Source organism: Thermobia domestica, chromosome 8 (genome assembly GCF_964235325.1).
Source record: "Thermobia domestica chromosome 8, izTheDome1.hap1.1, whole genome shotgun sequence".
Classification (NCBI taxonomy): Eukaryota; Metazoa; Arthropoda; class Insecta; order Zygentoma; family Lepismatidae; genus Thermobia; species Thermobia domestica.
The window spans coordinates 86215791-86239608 of record NC_137461.1 but is presented as its reverse complement, the minus strand read 5'-3'; the positions used below and the strand labels follow the sequence as shown (position 1 = coordinate 86239608).

General features: G+C 36.6%; 1 protein-coding gene across 10 annotated transcripts in view; it reads left to right on the top strand.

The window, feature by feature from the left end:
• The window catches only part of Rbp (RIMS binding protein), a 591180-nt gene that overhangs the window by 225182 nt on the left and 342180 nt on the right, over positions 1-23818 (top strand). For all 10 annotated transcript variants that reach the window (XM_081768676.1, XM_081768673.1, XM_081768675.1 and 7 more), the window contains 2 exons: positions 14517-14636; positions 21643-21783. In XM_081768676.1, the coding sequence (XP_081624802.1) occupies positions 14517-14636; positions 21643-21783 (261 nt within the window). The remainder of the gene's footprint in view (positions 1-14516; positions 14637-21642; positions 21784-23818) is intronic.

Sequence of the window (23818 nt, the reverse complement as noted above, 5' to 3'; positions counted from 1 at the left end):
CCCTCAGCTGGTTTTCATTTTAAGACCGGAGTTCGCCTCCTCTAATTCGTGCAGCTCGGAATCGTACCTATAGACTCGGGCACGAACATCGCTCTTTAATTGCTTGACTATACCAGAGACACGGACAAAATAATATTGAGTATTAGACTGTTGTTGATCCAATCTGAAAGCTTCAAGCTTTCGTATCTTGCAAGAGCTGTAGCTGCGTCAAATCACTTAAATGATGATTATTTTTAGTTGAAGTGCATGTTATATTTTCTAGAGCGAAGCGTCCGTTCCTCAACTCGTGTATTTGGTTGCACATTTACCACATTTACACTCCTCGCTCAACCAATCCTAACAAAATTCTGCATGATGATAGTGACCAATAATACAAAGAACATAAGATGATGACATTCGGAATATGACGAATTTTGGAGGAATAATTGCAGAAAATTCTTTTTTCCATAGAGTTCGATGGAAAGCGAAAACAAATGTGTCAAATCACATATAACGTTCAACAATGAAATAGAATATTAGAGAAACCTAGGAAATAGAGAAACAGTCCGATTTCTTCTGTGGACATATATTTTTCTCATGATAACCACTTCAGTTATCCTTAATGAAAAATGTGTATGGCCCATGTTAAATTGAAATTCTTAATACATCCTGCTTCCTGTTAAGTTTCAGTGCATAGGAAAGTGAAAAGTCGTAAACAGTAAGTCAGTATTCTATTAATGTTAGAACTGGAAATACGTAAATCAAAGCTGAATGTATGCTTCTATGGAATTGAAAAAGTTTAAAATCATTCCATGGTAACGTAGAAGCAACAAGAACATCATTGTGCCCATAAATGATGAAAGCAAAAATAATGCTACTTGATTGTTGAGGAAACGGTAACTAATGTATCTTCGTACAGAAGAAAAAAAAAATGGTCATGGAAGACTTGAGACAGCTACATCGCCAATTTCATTTCTGTTCTTTGATAAAAAGTTGTTTCGTTTTTGTGCTTCCCATAGACATGAGTGTGCAACTATTTTGTAATTGGAAACGAATTACATGTTGAGTTGAGTGAAGAAAGAAGAAATCATTTTACATTGAAGTAAATGAGGTAAAGGCAGTTGTTGCATTAAGAAAAAAATGAAATTGCATTGTGGTCACCGTTATGTGATATGCATTTTGTGAATCTTGCGAACAGACGTTCACGGTGACTTTTCCATGTTTAGACGATTTGAAAGGAATATGCAGTTGCTCTAAAGAAATACTACTGCGGCCTTCAGAGAAGAAAACAAATTAAAAGAACTAAAAAAAAAAGTTTTCAAGAAATAAAACGCTTTTTCTCTGTAGAACTGTGACGAATTAGAAATAACAATGAGAATATTTCAAGATTCTTTATTGTTTCAGATCGTGGAAGTATTACGGCCGCTGGACTATTCCTTTATTTCCTTTAGTTTTGTTTCTGTTTATTATGTCCTAGCAGAATACCCGTTCCTCGCACGGGATTTAAATGGCATCGAAAGTGTCACTGTTCGACTCAGTGACCTCAAAAACTATGGATTCGGCACTAATATCGGTAATTTTCGATCATTTTTAAATATCTCCCCGTCTCCCTCCTCTAAGTTGCACCGTCAAATTGAAATTATAAAAATCATCCCAGGCTCGAACCTCATCCATGTTGAAAATTGGAAATGAAATGAAATGAAATCTTTAAGTTTTACGTCCCACGGTTATGCCGGTTAGGCTAAAGGAGACGGTGATTATGAGAGATGAGTGAAATGGTGGAATGAAGAAAGTGGGAGGAAACGGGAGAACCCCGACAAAACCCACGAGCACGGTGTTTGTCCACCACAAAGTTCACTTGGCGGAGGCTGGGATCGAACCCGGGACCCCAAGCACCAGAGGTGAACGCTCTACCACTGAGCCACCGCGCCCCCATGTTGAAAATTGGGTCGAGATCGTTCAGTTGGTTCAAGAGGTACAAAGTCAGAAACATAGTAACTTTCATTTTTATATACATATAGATACAATGGATGGAGAAGGATATAGTTTATTAATCAGAGGTCCCAGTAGAATAGATGATAGTCATGATGCAATCTGAGTCATTGACATTTTTGAGAGTTCAGGGGAAATTAGGTGGTTTGTAAAGCAGTTAGCGACGAAAAATTTGTGTAAAAATGCATCATTTAGAAGCAGTATGTGCGCCACTGTTAAGGGATGTGTCACCGTTAGGAGAAAAGAAGCAATAGATACGATCTTGTATTTTTTTTTTACATATACCGGGTGTATCAAAAGTCCGAGGCCAAAGACTCTCTCCGTTATTAGTAAAGGTACGAGAAATGGATAGAGAGGAAAATTGTTGAAAATAGAAAAAAGTTTTCAATTCAAAATGGTGGAATTTTTTCCAGTTTCATGAGCCATTTGGGCTTCTCATTACTAACGCAACCTATATGAAATAAAAAAAGTAAAGTTTCCAGTTCAACAGGTTGTTTGAACGGGAACATAAGAGCACGCAAAAAAGTGGCACGGGGAACGTACACATTGTTGTGTGAGTGAACCTAGGACAACTTTGATTTCGTTTCCCAGCAATACTGTATTGTTGGTTTGGTAAAAAACCAAAGATACAGCCTGCTGAATTGGCAACGCTGCTTTTTTTTCATGTAACATGGGGCACTGAACTTACTAGTGTGGAGCTCGAACGGCTGGTGCGATTGGAAAAAATCCACCATTTTCGATTGATTGGCATATTTCCACTAACTTTCCTCTCTTTTCTATTTTCTGTTATCTTTACTGATACCGAAGTTGGCCTATGGGCCCAGACTTTGATACACCCAGTATAGTACATAAATAAATAAACAATCTGTCTCACCAGAATAAATAAAAAGAACACTATCAGTCATTATGGATAACAAAGGACATATTTTTTATCGCCATAAAAACTTAGTTTTTCTCGATTTTTTTGAAAACAATATGTGAGAATTTATTCCAAAGCATTCAGTTTTGTTTAGTTCGATGCGATCTACATATGTATCATCTTTAGACACTATTATAATTAAATTAAAATTAAAAATCATAAGTTTGTGTTACATCTCATTAACCTTACTGGCTCATTAGTGAAAACGTAATATGAGGGTATATTTCATTTTCATCTTAATAATTAGCAAGATTATTATCGTACAGAATCAATTTTTATGTTTACAATAAAATTTTCGTCTTTCTCAAAAACTACGCATAAGGATTTACACTTTCATATCATTTTATTCAGTTACATGAGAACTATGGGTTAATATGCCGTATCTTTGGACATCTTTTTTTTTTTTTTTTCCTTGTGTGCGCTAGTAATATTATACAACTCAAGGTAAACAAGTTTCAGTCAAGGCAAAATTAGGTGTGGGTGGACGGAGTCGGATGGGTACTGAACGTTGTGAGTAAGTTTAAAAAGAGAGTTGCTTTCGAGAGAGTATGCCAATAGGAGAGGAGACAGAACCACGAAGACATGAACACCCGTAAACATCTACGTAATTATAGTCCATGAAGGGCTATTGCAAGCAAGATTTTTTTTATGAATTAAGTTTTATCCACATATCAGATCCCCATCCATCGAAGTATCATTACTTACGTATTCAATTATGTTGTCAGTTGACTCGCATGTTAGGTCACGTCCTAAAATTCTGGAACCGAACCGAGGAATCCACGCAATAGTTAGTAGTTCGTACTAGAATTACTTAGATATAGACAAAATTATAACCCAAGTGTATCCTTTGGCAAATTTCGAATTATAATGGCATTCTGATACATTTACGTTCCTCAATTGGAGCATCCTCGTAGTTAAGTGTTTACGTACGTGCCTATGACATGGGCATGGCAGATCCGAGTTCGATTCCGGTGAAAGTTCATGTGGTTCGAATTCCACGTTAACCTGTAGGTCTAAGTCTCATGTAGCCTCCCTACTGAATGGGACTATAAACTAAAAACCAAACCAAACCAAAATTTTCTCCACGGGATACATTTCGGTTATACACATCAAGATGTTACTATAGAAGCATAAACATGCTCTTATTATACCGATTGGAAATCTCTTCATTTATTGAGACTGACAAAATTTACAAGTAAAGACAATTCAACCTTCATTTGTAATTTCCAGTATTCTGTTTCGTTTTCCAGTGGCTTCTTTGTCATAAATATACTGTATAAGGGTTTCTCAGAACCTATAGATTGATTTTACCATATTTATGCTTTGAAGAGTCAGAAATGTGACTTACGTGTAGTTTCTGTAAAAACCTGAGAAAAAATATTTCTTGATCTTTTGTTAATACTTTACCCATTTCATTCATTGAAACAGTCGGTAGTCAAGACGTTTTCTCTAAATCCTGCCGCTTTTGAGCAATGATTCTGAAAGTGACCCTTCCATTCTATGCTTGTAAGAAGGCACAGTTGAGCAGCTAAGCGTAACACTTTACCAAATCATATTTCACATCTTGGCGACAGTTACACATTTTCTTTAGAAACTTCCAGTATGTGCAACACGAAGGATTAGATCCAACAGATAAGGCTCAGGTGACATTAATGGGAGTGACATAAATGCTCATTATTACAAATCTTCACAGTTCAGAGATCGCAAATCAAGTAAATTAGTTAGTTTGCACTTACGTACATAAGAATCGTTCGTCACTCTCTATGTGGTGTTGTTGCTGCTGCCGACTTCATTTCTTTTCTTTGCGTTTAACGGTCACCTTGCAAATATTTGACTATCGCCATGAAAGAAGTTACAGTTTCATTGCACTTCGCGTGTTTGGTTAAGATGTGCTCTTGATAATCTTACGACGTCTATCTTCTCCATTTATCTACAGGTCAAGAGATTAATTAGTAAACTTTTCTCTCCTTTTATATATATATATATATATATATATATATATATATATATATATATATATATATATATATATATATATATATACCTGTTGGAACTCTCGCCCTCGTCCGTGGTCTAGTGGATGGCGCTCGTGCTTTTAATGCATGTGGTTCTCGATTTGATTCCCAGTGAAAGAGCATAGAACGCATTTTGTTATTCTGGTCCCACCATAAACTGTTCTGTAGGTCTAGTCAGTTATGTAGCGCTAGAACTGTTGGTAGATAAGCGCTCGACCGTTTTCAAGAATATAGCGTGTATCTAGTCTCATACATGTTCGTTCGTTAATTTAAGATGAGTGTACGCTGGACTTTTAAAATTTTAGATGGGTATACGCTGTTACGCCCCATTACATCGCTGCTCTAGTCCAACACAGACTCACTGCTGATAAAGAACGTTGATACTAATATATAGGGTGTTTCAAAACAACACCGACAACGTTTGGGAGGTGATTCCTGACACCAAGATAAGACAAAAAGTACAGACCAACCTGGGTGCACAAATGCTTCCTTTCGAAGTTACAGGCTGCCAAAAACGTGAAAAAAAAATCAACTTTAAAGGTCTATAGCTCCAAAGCTATGGGACCTACCGTAGTCGGGTCAAGACTTCATTTAGAAACTAGTATGTGCACTATCCTAATATCTATATTTCCGAATCCTCCGGTACTTTTGCAACAATTTTTATGGAGGTAGTTGTTGAGTACTTCAAATTATATGCATGTAGCTAAACTACCTCTATAAAAATTGTTGCGTGAGTACCTTGGGATTCTGAAACATTTTTTATTTCTAAAAAATAGCGCTCATATTAGTTCCTAACTGAAGTCTTGACCCGACTACAGTAGGTCCCATAGTTTTGGAGCTATGGACCTTTTTTTCATGTTTTCGGCAGCCTATAACGTTGTAGGTGTTGTTTTGAAACACGCTTTATTGGGACTCAAAAGAATCGATAAGATTAACAATATCGTGTCCTTGTTTTTCTCTTCAGATTCTCCTGTTTCCTCCCACATTACTATTCCACAATTTCTCTCATATCCATCCGCTTTTCTTAGTCATCCGTCTCCTTTCAGGGGCTGATACATGACAGACTCCTCGGGTGATGGTGAAAGATTCTCAGGTTTCTCTCTCATCGGACTTTAGCAGCATCACTAGTGCCTATTTCAATGCGGAAAGAACAATCCTTCGTCCCCCTGGCTCTGCCCATGCTTCCTTTAACCTACAGTGCATAATTCTGGGACGTAAAACTAAATTTTTTTTCTTAGGAATCAATTATTACGCTCGTTCTTCTTTTATTATATAGTTTCAAGTCTCTTTACTAGTAATAGACCACTATTTTTTTAAAATAACTTTTCTTAAATTATTGTATTTATTAACAATATTTCACACGTAGCAAATAAAATTATTTTTACACTAGAAACATTAATAATGATATAAGAATAACAAATATGAGATTTTTTTGAAGGAGTTTAACTACATTATATTACTTTCTCTGAGACTAATGAAAAAATGAAAGCCTATCTCTCCGTTTTCCTGTATCTGCTTGATCAACGAACTTAAAAAGTTCGTTACTGAATTCTCTATGTCTGTGTGTATGTGTGTGTGTGTGTGTGCTATTTGCGAATTTTTCAATTTTGAACCCTCCATTCGATAGAGGATCAAAAACTATCTAAAGAAATGATGGAATTTTTCGCGTCACTCTTACCGTTCCCAAAATAGTATCCAAAACACTTACGATTTGGAGAGATTTAAGGAGCCATATCTCGGGAACCGTAAGTCATGCACAGATAATATTGGTGTTGATCTATACCTAAGAGGATGGTGAACATTTTGGTACTAAACAGTAACCGGTGGCCACTGGTCAACTGACCACCATTGTCCCAGATATTGTCCCAAAAAAGTTAGAATTTCGGGAGATTTATGGAGCCATATCTCGGGAACCGTAAGTCATAGAGAGATGATATTTTGCGAATTTTTCAACTTTAAGTCCTCCATTTTGAACATGTGTCTTCGTAAAACAATATATCGCAGAACGTTTTAACAGAATTCTTGAAAAATACATGTGAAAAAATATAGTTCTCTAGGAAATTATAAATGGATAGATATATACAAGAATTGTTTAATGAGTATAATAATAAAGTACATAGAACAATTGGTATAAAGCCTGTAGAAGTTAATACCTAGGTATATATATATAAGTTCGTTCTGGCAATGCTCTTGGAGCATTCTCCATGGGTGTCTCTGGCGGGGGGGACGAAGGGGACGCGTCCCCTCCAATATTTTGAAGTACAAAATATTAATATTTTATTCTAATTTAATTTATATACTGACGACAGAATAACATATAAATAATTATATTTATATTTATTTTGAATATACCTAGGTAATATTCAGGCTGTGAAACGATTATAACAAAGTTCTTGCTATAGCTCACAGGATCCGTGAAGGTAAGCAGAAAGGTAAGAAATTTAATCGTGGATAATACACATACCATTTAATCCACTTTCTTTATGTCCCCCCCCCAAATTTTACGTGCCAGAGACGCCAGTGGCATTCTCAACTGGTTTTTATTATGAATTTCTGCTCCTTGTAAGTGATTAATCCCAGAAAGATTAGTTTTGTTGATTTCCTAGGTTAAAAACCATGCTGACTTTGTGAAAATAATTGGAGACAACTGTGGATATATTTTTGTCAAAATAATAAATTCAAATATTTTGGCGGGTGCAAAGATTGTTGCTATTGCTCTATAACTTTTTATATTGGTAATATGAGGGCTATTCTTCTTTCAACCTGCGCTAAGCCACAGAGAGGAGAACCACGTGAGATGACGTAAAGGGAACAAGAAAAAACTGTTCATTCCATCTCGTAACCGCGCCCACCGATAGACAGACTCTGCCATTCATTCGCTGTAGAATAGCGAGCTTTAAAACGCATCGAGTACAATCGAAGCTCCCACCGAATGTAATTTGATTTTTCCAGGCGCTGATCTGGAAATTTCAGTGAACTCAGCAGACAGTTCCAATAGCCTTTTGCGAACTACATAATTAATGCGTTGTGCAAGGTCATCTTCCACCATAGATTTCCACTTTGGCCGTCCTTTGTTGTCTACGTCGGTAATTCCTTTAATCTCGTTGCAGCAGTCGTGGATACAGCTATCACTTATTACAAAAGTTCTTACCGTAACCCTTGTATTATGTCCCTTGTATTCGACAATGAATTGCGGCTGAATTATGTTCTTCCGCATGGAGCAATCAAATTACGTCATGCAGTTCATATAAAGGGCACTAGGAAAGTTTTGCAATAAAACAGAACGGATTATCATAGGAGTTTGCAATTTAGCGCTGTTTAGACATGTCCAAACCTGCACTGTAGAAGCTCTAGTCATTCTCTCAGTGTCAGTTGATTTTCATCTGTGTTAGTGAAAAAAGGTGAAGATGTGGTCGTGGTCAAAAACTGAATACCGGGAAATTCTGAGCTACGATTTTACACGTGGTTTAAGTGTTGATCAGCGTTTAAAGGAAATGACTCCTGTGCTTGGAGAGGATTGTCCTCATCGTACAACGATATTGAAGTAATACCGAGAGTTTCAAAAAGAAAATTTCAGCCTTGAGGGCGCTCCGAGGTCAGGTCAGCCATCTTCACCCGCGACTGAACAAAACATTGCTGCAGAAAGGAAAATGCTTAGACGCTTTACATAATATCAAATAGAGGTATGCTTGGCCATTAATGCACCAACAGCTTGTGCTATTCTTCGCGATCACCTTTGAGTTAGAAAGCTTTGTACCCTTTGGGTACCACATGACTTGACCGACGAGCAGATGACACACCGTATTTTAGGGTGACGTGAAATATCGAAAAAAATTTAAAATGGAAAATCTTCCTCTGTGAACAGTATTGTGACACGTGACGAAACTTGGCTCTAATACTATGATATCTCGACCAAGACTCAAAACAAAGTGTGGGTGTTTGAAGTTGAGGAGACCCCCCTGGGCTGTTCGAAAGTCCACGTCAGTGAAGAAGATAATGGTAGCGCTAGTATATTTTAGTGTACAAGGAACTGTGGAGCGAGTTGTCATAGAAACACAGAATACAGTCACGGGGAAGTAGTATACCAAAGAATGTCTGCGTAAACTTCTTACAGCTCTCAAACAGTTGCGTCCAGACTCAAGGATGGACACATGGTTTCTTCACCACGGTAACGCTCCGACACACCGTTCAAAAATTTGCTCAGAGTATTTGGCCAGCACCTAAAACTGTTAGAGCGCCCTCCGTACAGTCCAGATCTCACACCCTGTGACTTCGCACTGTTCCCTCATGTGAAGACAAGACTGAAAGGAAGGCGTTTCACAAGCGATGACGCCCTACTAAGGACTTGGGACAATGAGTGTGCCCAGATCTCTGCCGAAAGATGGCAGAGTTTCTTCGACGACTGGTTTCGAAGAACTGAAAAATGTGTAATGTGTGGTGGAAAGTATTTTGAAAAAGTAAAGAAATAAAGTCGTATTGCAAAACTTTCCTAGTGCCTTTTGTATTTGATGGCACTTCGATTGAGTCGATATGCTCTCAAATTCGTTACACCACACTGTCTACTGGGTTGAGAGGAAACCGACGTCCAATGAACAACTTTGTGTTATCCCCGTTTCGTTATTTCACGTGGTCCTGGTGGCTTAGCGGGGTTGAAAAAAATTGTCCTTGTATTTCAGTAAAGAAATATGTGAAATGAGAAACGACAGGTACCAACTGCAAGTTCTATAATTAGGTCGTCAGCTTTCCAAAAGTTTTTTTTTTTTTTTTTTTTTTTAAATTGTAGTATTTACAGAGTAAGGTTATATCGAAGAGAGATATTAGGGTCACAATACTTCTCCACGGAAATTTTCCAATGAATAAAATGTAATGTCAGTTATTTTCAAGCCTCTTCAATAAGAATTTTTGAGTTTTAGGTAAATCTTCTCATTCTGAATTCTGTTCTGGCTACAGCCTTGTTAGAGAGTATAGTGGCAGACTCGCAAGAAGGAAGATGTCAGAAACAAGATGGTTTCAAAAGGGTTAATCACCCGTCTCTCAATCGGATAACTGTTTATATATTTACTTTTCCAAATATACTTTTCGACAAGTTCGTTAATTTCTAAAACTTACAAATCAAACCTTACTTCCTTTGCATAACAGAGTTATAAATATTAAGTTTTCACACAAAATTGGAGAGTTAGTTACTTTGAAACAGGCATGATTAACAAGATGTCTGTCTTGTATTGATTCTAATTCTCAGAATATGATGTAATAATAATAATAATAATAAGTGAAAAAAGGACACTAAAGTTACAATGTAAAGAGAAAGTCAAACTCAAAACTTTCGGATCACAACATTATTCATCTGTCAAAATATATATTTTGAAATGAAATAAAAATGAAAGTTCTACGCCTATGCCCTATGAATAATGAATGAAAGTTAATGATTATAAAAGAATTGACGAAATGGAAATGTGGGAGGAAACATGAGAAATCTCACAGGCACGACGATGTTTACCACGAATTCACATGGCCTGGAGCCTCTCGCACCATATTATTATATTACCAGGGGAAATATATTACCGCTAAACAACCATGCCCTCCATATATATTTCCAAGAAGTTCATAGTTGCGTGTAAGGTTCCGCTGGTCTAGTAGGCTAGCTCGCATGCTTTCCGTGCAGATGTTCCTGGGTTCGATTCCCGGTGGGTGAACATCCAACACACTACAGTGGTTCAGATTCCACTTCAAAATGTAGGTCTTGCCGTGTATAGTCTCACTGCTGACAAAAGAAGTAAGTACTAATCTAGCCATCCACCTATATGTAGACTTTCGCAAATTTCTACTGGACCACCCACTGTCCTCTATACAAAAGGCTTCAGAGGAAGTCTACCCGACTTGTACACATGAATAACTTGGAAATGAAAGTTAGTGAAAAATAATACCCCCCAAAAAAGCTGCTTGTCATTGAAAAGACTCACATTACAACGTAACTCTGTGCTAGTCTTAAGTTCTTCTCAGTAAGCATGGTATATCGTTTCGTAACTGATCCCACCTGTCAATATATGCCAGAGACAATTTGATGTGCGTACGTGCATAAAAATTTCTCTGCAACAGTTCCTGAACACGTCTTCTCATGCAAGACAAACGTTGCAGAAAATGAAAGTCAAGATGATGAGAGAATCTCATAATCAGAGTGTTAATCTCAACTTGACAGTGATTTTTTTTTGTGGGAATTTTTCATCAATGCTTACACAGGAGTAAACAACGGATTACATGTTCTAGATTCGTTGTATTAACAAGAGTACGCCATTCTCCAGCTTGTTGTACACGTATCTTTATATTTTTATCACGAGTTTCTAAGAGAAAGGAGTAAAAGGAAACGTTTTTTTCTTTTATCTTCCTCTTATTTCGTTATAATTTTCTGTTTATGAATTTTCTAACATAGATATCGACAACGGTTTTCTTTTAAATAAAATCTCTGAGATAATATCTGATATAACAGGCTATTACAAAAATTATGCAAAGTAGGAAGTAAAGTAAAGACAAACATTCTTGCTTTGAACCATTGGTAACTATGTATATTGCTACACCATTTGTAACCCCATGTTTGTAACCACGACTCATGTAATAAAAAGCACAAAATAAATTTAGGATTTAGATTTCTCGATTTTCGGCATTTATGGGCATTTAACCCGTCACATATGAGGGACGATGTCACTCGGCGAGCACACTATTCGGGGAAAGGGAAAGAAGAAAGGATTCGGGAAGCGGCCTGGGACCTATATATTAGGTACCACCCCGGCATTTGCCTGGTGTGAATGAAAAAAAAAACAGGAAAACCTCATTCGGGGTGGTTGGCCTGAAAAACTTTACACGTTTTCGATCGAGTGCCCCCACCAGGAATCGAACCCGTGACCGTTCGCACCGAAGGCGAGAGCGTTAGCGATTAGGCTACATGGGACCACACAAAATAAATTTGTTCGATTGTGTACTATTCATGGCAAACAGCAATCAAAACCCAAATGTTCTGGAAATATGAGACAAATTGAATTGATGCTATTGTGCGGTTAAAGAAAACCGGCATCTGATAGTTGGACAGAACACATGGTGTGTTGGAAGCGCTGTTACCAACTTGTGCAACAATAGAGGTAGTAACTATGATGACAAACTTAGATAATTAAACATAGTACGACAGGTTGATTTATAACGTACGATTTTCAAATAAGAAGATTAATAATTCTTGGAACATTTGACAGAAGATACAACATTCACCTACTGACAGCAACGCAGTAGTGGCCTTGTTTGACTAGAAACAGCGTGAAAGAATATAAAGTGTTGGCAAACAACACCCTCCTTCGTTTTGTTTACAGCACGTCCACTATACCTGTCAAACGCCAGGTTTCCTTAACTGCACAATATTGCGATGGAACTTTTTTAATTTCAGCTCTTCAAAACATTGGACTTGTCACACGTCGAAACTATGGCTGTAATAATAATAATAATAATAATAATAATAATAATAATAATAATAATAATAAATGACACATTTTAAGATGTTCTCATTAAATTTCTTGTAATTAAGGAGAAGCATAGTCCAGTCTGAAGGAAGTGGGAAGTGAACTCAAGACCTTGACAGATAAAAATGACACTCCTGCAATCACATTCAAGTCTTGCGAAGTTATAGGACTTATCCTAGTGCGCATATAGACTATTCTGGTGGTATATATATTCTTGTGCCATAGCATGACACCTCTATAGGAATTGAAGTGTTAATGTTGTTCTATGTTTTTCGATCGGTCAGTGTAAATTACGCACATTTTCTTCAGTTTGTGATCGTGTGGTAGTTAAACTTTCTTCTGATACAGTAAAATACCTGATAAAAGTTTAAGAATCTCTAGATTTTGATATTAGTGTGCTGCAACGTATTAACGTGCTGTGACCCATCATATTACTTGGCCCGTAATTATCTCACATAGCATTACACGTCCACGGAACGTCTTTTGGTCGTTCTTCAGGTCAATATTTACAGTATGTGCTGGAACATTCAGACTCGCTGTAGAAACTTTAACCCATTCTAGACGGGCGTAGCATATAAACATACAGCTGATCGTTCCGTTGAGGATGAGGATGGTATATAAGCACAACAGCCAGATGGATAGGACGTGTATGGTTATGATCCTCATTTTCATTTAATTTATCAAATAAGTAATTTAACACCCAATCATAGGCTTGAATAATATTTAAGGCGTCCACTTTTTTGTCTCTGAGGAAAGACTGATAGCCGTTCTTAAAGGACCCTTTAGAAACAGGTGTGGCGTATAAACACTGGATGAATATTCCGTTGAGGCGTATAAACACAAAATATAGGCGGAGAGGATGGATATGATTTACGACCATCATTTGCTTTTAATTTATTAAAAGAGTCATTCTATGTATTGGAATATAATAAAGTTTCAGTTTAAAAATTGTTTATGCATTATTTATAATAAACTTAAGAAAGACTGGTTTAAAATAACCATCCCTAAAGAGTGCAGGATTATAAAAAAATATCCACAAGGTTTCAGTTAAATGTGCATATCTCATATCAGAGCATGGTGATTAATATCTTATATATATATTACACCCGAATGAATATGAAGCTTCGGTTCTGTATAGTTATAAATTTCTTTCTTCTACATAAGCCCTTGTCTCCTCTATAAGTAGTAGTGTTACTACTACTACTATTTGCAATACTTTGAAGAGAGAGAATTTTCCATTGTAACTGACTAAAATTGATTAACTATTTTCATGCATTCGTAACATAAAATTTCAACAAAACAAGTTTAGAAAAATCTGATCTCACTGGACTTTCGAGAAATCCAACCTTGATTTCCTGCCTGCCGCACAAATGATCTATCATTTGAGCTACCTATGATACCATAAGTTTTGAGAGCCAGTGGCGTAGTCCTGTAATCCAGTTGTGGTGAAGAATAGTATGGGTATGTACTGAAAGGGCTGATCATGTATAATTGTCTCTGCACCCGCCAACTGGATTGAAACCATGGAAGTTTGGAGCCCATGTTATAGCAGACCCTACAGTGGAAAAAAGTTTCTGTATTACCAAATTTCAATGTAAAATCATTTACCCCTAATTTTGTAAGTTGATATAAATTTCCTTAGATTAAATTACAAAATTTGCTGCATTTTTTTTTACAAATTTACAGTAAATTTATAAGAATATGTGATATTTTTACTAATAAAAATGTAATTTTACACCATTTTATTTTAGTAATTTTACTTTATAGTTGTAAATTGAATTACATAGAGGGTTGGCAAACAGATTGCCAGCATTTTTTTAAAATAAATTTACCTATGAAATTATTTTACAGTGGATCCTTCATAGTCACGATGCTATATAAGGACGTTAAACACAAAAAACTCAAACGACCAACTTTGTATGTTTGTTTCCCGTCCTTTGAGGTTCATCTCACCAGACATAATTTCGCCGTACTTTTGTAGAACGCCATTCATTTTTCTGTGGACATTGTTTGTTTGAGTGATCTTTCTTAGTTTGAAAAGTTAAAAAAAATTTTTTTAGTTATTAGTAATACTGAATGTTATGTAAACTCCTCTCTCTCTTTTGTTTTCAGTGGAAGACGCCTGTGTCTGCACGCGAGCGTGGTTTGCTGATCAAAGCAAACAATCTTTCCACTCAAGTTGAGAAGCTACAACGACGCTGTCGCGAGCTTCAGTCTGAAAATGAGGCATTGGTAAGTTGTATCTTTTATATAGATAATAAAATACTTATATATTTACCCTCATTTCAATAAGATAACGACGTTTTCTATTCCTTTTGGTGCCCTTTATACGCCTATACAATTTTAGCTTTATTGCTCGAGAAGAATTCCTTAGGAACAGCAAGCTTCTAGCTTGAATATTTTTCATGATTTAGCAAATAAGTGTGAAATTCAACAATATTCGCAAGAGTAGAATTTTTAAAATATTTCTGCACTGCGTTGAAGGGAAAATAATTTTGGACTTCATTTCGCATGTGTACAGAAGTCTGATGTCCTAAAAGTGTTTGCAGGATTTGTTCCTTCTTTGTGGGACAAAATATGTATATTAACAATTTATTGTTATGGCATTGAGCATTGACCCTAAATCCAACTATCTCTCTTCAAATTAGATTACAAGTCTATAGAAATGAGTAGGATTATACGTAAATAATCGATTATTATATTTAAAAAAATAATGAAACCTAGAAGCCCACTGTAAGTCACTAGCCATGGCATTATCTTGAGAATACGTCAGACTTGCGAATGACACCATATACATGTCACGATACATAAATTCAAGACATTTCTCTGATTTTATTCGAATCTGGGCACCCATGTTGGAGCTGCACCTTTAGATACCGACACGAGATGTATCTAGACTATGTAGTTTTAATAATATACGGTTAGTAGATATGAAGATATTAGGTTAGTGCGAATGAAATGCCCACTTTGACGGCTAGTGAAAAGTTACCTCCTCAACACAACACATAAATGGACTAAGGTCATGTGTCTGATGTCATAAACTGAATACACTTCCACCAATCAAACTAGGGTACCCAGGCAGTGCTTTATTGAACAGGTGGTCGCGTAAAAACGCATCATGGAGAGCACACAGTAGCGAGTTATTTTATTTTACGAGTTCGAACTGGGCACTCTATGCAACAAACCAGAAAAAAACATTAACCGTGCATTTGGTCCAGAAATGACGAATGAATGCACCTTTCGCCGTTGGTTTATGAAATTTCGTTCCAGTGACACAGCTTTGCATAAAGAACCTCATGAGCTCCGACCAACAATGTTTGGATGTGTTCTCGAGGAATATCGTGGAAATCAGACCTTTGGAAAAGTATTTGTGCATAATATCCCTTGGAAGAGTTAGGCATACACCATACAACTGTTGTTCAGTGGGTCCATGCAATTGGTAGGATACCAACTCATGGCTTCCACATGAGTTAACACTGACCGACAGGAATCGCCTTTTGAAAGTATGTAGTTCTTTGAATATAGAGAATAACAGGGAAAGTCTTCTGCATTGGATTTTTCACTTTTAACGAGAATTGACCTACCACAACAATCGTAAACGGTTGTAGCGGTGGCTAGATCTTGTTAAAAATCCAAAGACCGTTTCCTAAACTCTTTGTAGACGTTGTTGCTGCTATGATGACCTATGGTGGGGTTGATACATCAAGTCTTTCCGTAGAGGCGAAATCATTACTGCGGATCGTTATAGTGCTAAATACCATTAAATGCACCGCAATGTTACTCCAAAACATCCAGGAATATTCAAGACACGATGTCCTCATGTTGCATGACTGTGCACGTACAAATTGACTTTGGAGACTCTCAATGAATTGCAGCACAAAACCCTTCCTCATCCACCATGTTCTCCTGACTTCTCTCCGGTATCTCGATCACTTCTAGGGAGGAAAGACCTTTGCTGATGATCAGGCAATTCTTCATGAGATTGAAAACTTTTCCTCATCGCAAACTTCAGACTTCTTTCGCGCTACAGAACCCAATCATTGACTGAGTGATGGCAAAAAAAAAAAAAAAAAAAAAAAAAAAAAAAAAAAATAAAAATAATAATAATAATAAAAAAAATAAAAGGTTGCAGACGGCGAATATCTTGAATAAGTTTTAGTTACGTGTTTTTGTTTTTGTATGGCTTTTGGGTTGGAAACGACATACTTGGGTGCGAAAGTAAAAGAAAATGAAATCTTTAACTTTTACGTCCCACGTTATGCCGGCTAGTCTAAAGGGGACGGTGATGATGAGAAATGAATGAAATAATGGAATGGAGAAAGTGGGAGAAAACGGGAGAAAACCAGAGTTGGCGTGGGTCAATGAAAACTTGACCCACGACCCACTGACCCACCACCCACCATGACCCACCCTGACCCACGACCCACCGCGACCCACTCTGACCCACCACCCACCATGACCCACTCTGACCCACCACCCACTCTGACCCACCATGACCCACACCCCACGGTGACCCACTCTGACCCACCACCCACCATGAACCACTATCATCCACTGTGACCTACTCTGACTCACCAAAATCCATCATCATCAACTCTGAACACGATCCACGGCCTCTTCTTTACTGACCAAAGAGTTTACACTTGTAATAAAACAAGACTGTGAAATTGTCACTAATCGAAGTTTGAATTTCTAGTCAATCGCTCAAGCACCACTCTGCTACAATAACGGTGGATCTGACCTTTACGATATAAAATGGTAAAGTGTTTGTCAGTGAGGAAATTGAAACAGTTCGAGGGGGGGGGGGATTAGTGTGAGCCTAAAATATACTTGTACTAAGAGAATATTCTTGCAAGTGTTAATTTCTGAACGCATTCCACAAGAAACTTCTATTCGCAGGAAAATACCCCTGTACAATATGGAAAAGGTTATGGTTTCTCAGTTCACAGTATTTTTCTCACAAAAGACTTGAAAAATCAGTTGTTCATAGGGTATAAAGGTGCTCGGGTACCCTATGTGAAAGCATCTCCATAAAGTATGCTCATAATTGTAATTTGTGTAATCACTAAAACACCACGTTAAATTTAATTTACAAATATGCATAAAGTAGTTTACCTAAAGCAAAGAAGAGAGTTACTAAAAAGTAGGTATAAAGTTGAATAACACAAATAAGCCATTAGTAATACAAGTATACATTTTCCGTAACTCGTAATTTTCCACCTTAAAACAAATCTGAAATCGGATTTATTTCCTGTTGGTAACTTTTTGGCGGTAAATCATCCGCAGTGGAATGATGTCCATCTTTCAGCCAAGAAATAACTAGCTCGTCTACTTTGAGCTTGTCTAGCGGTGGGCCATTAACATTGATGAGCAACAAGTTAGACAATGTTTGAGCACTTAATCTATTTCTAATATCAATCATCTGTAAATTCATAAGGGGAAATCCCCGGTCGCACTCTGTCGTGGAAATTGATAATACATCTACCCGATTTCTGCAACTTCTCATCGACAATCTACTTGTTAGACTTAAGTCTGATAACGATTTTTCTCGGTCAGTTTTGAAATACTCAGCAAGAAGTATCATCTCTCTATCACCATACAACATCTTTTCCATATCGACCATGTCAGTTGGCAATGTCGACCCATGTAGAACAGAAACTTCATCTACCACACCTTTGATAGGGAATCTTGTGAATAAATTATCAATTAAAGCCTGATAAACTGATGATTTCTCATTTGTTTATAAATTTATTTTTTGTAATTACACATGAAGGTTTGATACCATTACCAAGTTCCCTCCCCCGTCTAGAAAGCGAAAGGGAACGAGGTTTCTGGAAAGTGTTCAGAGGTGAATGGGAATTTCCCTCCTTCTTCCCCTTCAATTACCACATTGCTGTTTGCCATGTGCCAAATTACGATGAATTTCAATTAAATTATCATAGTATAATTATTTCCTTGTTGAATTATCAATACTTTTCAGTGGAAAAAAGGATGAAATTTCAAAGTTCCAAATCAAAGTAAGTAGACCAACGTAAAGGAAAAAAAAGGTAAAATTTTCCATACAATTATGCGTACAATCCAAACTTCAAATTTTCGTGTAATTAAGCTCACAGTACAAATTTTATGCCTATTTTTCTCACAACTTTATGGGTTGATTGCCCTGTGCTGTGAGCGCTCCATATAATAAACATAAGCTTCAGCAATTATTATAGCAGAAAGCAATGGTTATATGAAGCCAAGCACTGTATTTTTTGTTTCTGATTTTTTTTCTGAAATAACATCGATCGTTTTCGGTCATTTTTACAAACCAAGTCACTACCAATTTTCCATATGTAGAAAGTGCCTCCCCCCACACACATAAAGGAGAATTTAAAAAAATGCTAGGACACATTCTGTTTATTTTCAATAAAGAGTTAATACACTGAATTTCAGCTTCGTAAGTTTAACGGCTTGCGAGATACTTATTTTTTTTTCGCAAAAATTCGGATCCTCACTACCTCCTTAGGATATTATGCATTATAATAAAAGCAATATAACATCCCAATTTGGATTAAGGCCTAACTATATACCAAAAGTAATTTCATTTGACTTTGCAATTTGACCGTGATGATCAGGCACACATAGTTACATTCATTTTTTTTATAAATCTATATTATAAAAGAGAACGTACAAATCCTTTGTTCCCTCATCACGCTAATACGGCTGAACCAATTTCTTTTATTTTTGGGGGGTTATTAGGATTTGGACCCTAGATGGTTTTTATCATATCACTTTAATTTTTAATTACCAGTGTCTTGAGATAATTGACCATTCAAGTGTCCATAACGTACAAATCCTTTGTTAGTCCATCATAGGTATAAAAATAAACGTATTTATATGCAACCCGCATGACCGTGTCACTCGGCGGGTTAACATAAATGACAGGCGCTATAATAACATTTACTGCAATTTGAAAGCGAAAAAGTAAAAATTATCTAAGTAACAAAGTTTATTGCGTTCCGGGGTGACCGCAGCGAAGCGGGGTGAACGCTGCTAGTAATTTATATATTACAGTGATTCAAAAATGTATTTTTTCAGTAGTTAGCTCTAAAAACCCACAGGTCTCGAAAGCCAAGTTATAGTGTACGTCCTATTGCTATTATTACTATTAAAAATATCAATATCCAAAAGTGCCCAGTTTTCTTTTCACTTGGTTAGATATACTCACCTCAGGTAAGTAGACAGAAACAAGTGGAAAAGAAAGGGAAAGGAAGGTCTTGAAAGTAAAACGGAGACAAATTTACCAGTCTTTAGAAGATACGGTACTCTCTACAATGCAGTGAGCAGAGAGGGTCGGCAGATCATACTAAGTCGGTGGGTCGCAGTGGGTCACGGTGGGTGGTGGGTCACAGTGGGTCATGGTGGGTGGTGGGTCGCAGTGGGTCACGGTGGGTGGTGGGTCACAGTGGGTCACATACTGTTGACCCACGACCCACTGACCCACTCAGAAAACTTGACCCACTTGACCCACTGACCCACCGACCCACTCCAACTCTGGAGAAAACTCACGTATACGGATGTTTGTTCACCACAAAATCCACTTCGCGCGAGCTGGAATTGAACCAGGGACCCCATGCACTAGAGGTGAACTCTCTACCACTGAGCCACCACGGCTCCACACTTTTGTTGAAAAATTGATCTACTGTACTACAACAATGATAAACGGTCCTGGCAGTGTCTGGATCTTAATAAAAGTTCAAAAGATGATTTCCCAATCCATTTCGAGATGTTATTGCTGCTATGGTAATCTATGGTGGAGTTGATTCATCAAGTCTTTCACTGCCGAGGCGAAATCATCACTCCATTGAACTTGATTGAGTTGTTTTTGAATATTGTCGCTCCATACAAAATATATTGGAGAAACAGGGAAACGTTATCTAATGGTGAATAGTCTTCCTTCAAATTTATCTTTAAATATTTTGATTTTCTTTTCAAAAGTTGGAAATTATATCTAACGAAATAGAGACAATGTTAAATGAACGAGTTCCTTATGCGCGGTTCAGCTACGGACTAAGGGACATCTAAGGGACATTCGCAAATCAGTTTTTCCATGCGTTACCCTATTAACTCTTAAAATCAATATCATATGTGGGTTCAATAAAGGAATTTGTAGACTTTTATTTAGAAAGTTACTGTTTGTACCATAATTACCGTAGATTCATGCCTTGTATATTATTTTCTTGACAGTTAGGAATCAGATTTTCGATTGAAACATAAACATGTATCACTATCCATACGTTTGAGAATTTTCCCGAAATTTTCGTGAAAAAGCTTTATTTATTTATTTATTTATTTATTTATTTATTTTTAAGTTGCGTCCCCCCCTCCATCTGTGATTCAACGTCAGTTACTTGTACGAAAGGTACCTCAACAAAATCTACGTGTCCTACACTATATGTGTGCCAAGTTTCTTTGACGTATGGTCAGTAATATGAAGAAATAGCTTAAATCGAACCAAGAACATACAAATATTAGGGTCTACTTTTGGCATTGAAGCGGCACGCACCCAGAATTTTTTCATGGGAGAGGTCCAAGCTTTGAGAACAGAGTGTAATACTACAAACCACTACGTCTATGTAGTATTAAACGGGTATTATTCTGTATACAAAAAGACGATAAGTAATTGTAGAATGCTTCCATCTATTTTTTTTTTCAGATAAAAATGATAGAACCTGATTGTTTTTAGAAGAGAAAAAGTACAGATCAAGCGTTCATGCTACATCAATCATTTCCCTGTTAAACAAGCTTTATTGAGAAAGTGTACAAATGTATGTTGAATTAGGAAGCTTTTTTGGGGATGTCCAAACTCGATGGAACCAAGGGCGCCGATCCTGGAAGGGGACCAAGGGGGCCCGCCCCCAAGTATGTGAGACCCTCCTTATTTTATTTAAGAATATACAATATTTGGCATAATTTGAATGCAATTTGTCTTAAAATCCTCATATATGCCTTCTGCATCTGAATGCCCCCCCAAAAATTTACAGAGAAATCGGCGCCCTTGGATTGAGTCCCCGTGAGTGCACCGCTGGATTGAAGGGGAGAGAGCGAGGTTGAGAGAGAGTATATTTTCATATGAATATGACAGCCGTAACCTTAGATATAAGAAGAGTTTCATAACGATGTAATTAATTAGGTTACCAATCAAATAGCATATTTTTTTTGTGTGTGTCTCTGAAGCATGTTCTTGGATGTGTTTCAGAAAACGAAGATGGAGGTGGAGAAGGAGAGACCTCAGAAGACCGTGATTAAAGAGCGAGAACGTCAAAAGTTATGGAAAAGAAATCAGGAGTTATCTCGCAACACCAAACAGTTGGAGGAGAAAGTGAAAATCCTTGAAAAGGTACGGTACATTATCTAGAACTAATTTCCAAACACTAAAAAATGCTTTTCTCAAATAAAGTAATAAGCATGTTATTTGTGCATAGAAGTAAATACTCACTGCGAGTCAAATAATGTATTATTATTATTATTATTATTATTATTATTATTATTATTATTATTATTATTATTATTATTATTATTATTATTATTATTATTATTGAAGAACGTGAAAGTCGGTGTGATTATAATAAAGGAGTATTATATGTTCTTTTTGTTCTTTAGGAACTTTTCTTTAAATTCATATAAAAAAAACTTTTAATTCCTAAGAGTTTTATGTACAGGGTGTCCCAGAAGTCAGGACAGGGCTATTTATTGAAAAAAAAATACAGTAGGTAGCACTAGCTTAAGAACGTACATAGAATTACTACTATAACCATTAGACCACAATTGGCGCTGCGAAGGCGTTGTCCTTTCAATCGTACCGAGAGGCCTGTGGTACCTATAGTATTTTTCCTATCGGGATACTAGAAATCTGTTGTATATTCTGTTAAAATTCGTGATGTGGGTTACCTTGAGGATTACACTATTGAGATCTGTGAACCTGTCACCCCAGATGTTTTGTCACGTGTCCATGCAAACGTTTTCGTCGGATACAAAAATTTATTCATGTGTAAGGGAATCACGTGGAAAATATTATGTAATTAAGGAATATGTTCTACATGTTTTCCGATTTAAAACATCCAACTTGTCGTGATAATCATCATACAATGGTGTTATACCAAGCACGTTTTTGTTGATTTTCCATAACGTAAGTAGCAACTTTTTTTTTCTACGAATTTCAATAAACAAATTCTGTGAAAAGTTTAGTCTCCTTTGATGTATCGTACATAGAGATGCAAAAAAGCCGGCTTTTTTGAATCGATGGTTTTTTGCACATAAAAAGCCGGCTTTTTTGGGAAAAAAAACGAGAATTTTGGAAATTTTGGCTTTTTTCATTTTCATGATTTTTCTGTTTAAATAGCTTTCTTACAGTATACTCTAAAGTTCAATGACATAAATGCCATATTTCCATGACCTAAATGCCATATTTCGCTCTGGAATTCACCATCGTGGTGGATGGAGCACATGGTTTATGAATTAAAGTAAACATAAAGTACGTAGTATTTGAGGGCAATTTTAGAAGTTTTTTTTTTAACTTTTGAATTATCGACATTTTTTTCTTCTCTAGATCATTTCTTTTTAGTCATCCGTGTTTGATTTCTTAGGGCTTAGTTCTCTAGCTTCTAGCACATAATTAAACTTAAGTTTTTCAATATATCCATCAGAGCGTACGTTTTTCAATATATCTGTTAGATCGTACTTCCACATTTCCGTTCTACTGTAACTGTGCAATGATTTAACAATAATCTTCCGGACACAACTTTGAATACCATTTGATAGAAATAAATCAGTATCGAATTTAGAAAAATATTTGGGAGGGGTTTTTCTGAATAATGTTTGTTTTTTTCTAAAAATTCCTAACTTTTATTTAAGAAGAGCTTAAGTTTATGAGTACAGGCATAACAAATATTTCGTTTCGTTTGTATATTCAGCTATAATCTTTCGGATACAACCTTGAAGACCATTTTATACTGATAATCAGTGGCGGATTTAGAAAATATTTTGGGAGGGGCTTTTCTTATTAATGCTTAGTTTTTCTAAAAATTCCTAATTTTTAATTTAAGAACAGCTTGAAGTTTATGAGTAAAGGCAAAACTAATATTTAGTTTGTTTTAGAAATTTCGGGGTAGAGGCTTCAATCCGAAAGACATCCCCACCCTAACCCTCTTCGCAAATCCATCACTGCTGGTAATTAGTAATAACAAAGATTTAAAAACGATTAGAAAGGAAGTCGGCCAGGACTCACAGTATACGCACTATCTCTACATTCACAGATGGAATTAAGAAAAACTTTTGTCAAAATGGTTGAATGCGGGGTTGAATCCCGGACCTCACGATAGAAGCGCGAAAGCTAACCACTCACTCATGTTTGTTGTGCAGTTGTGCTTAACTTA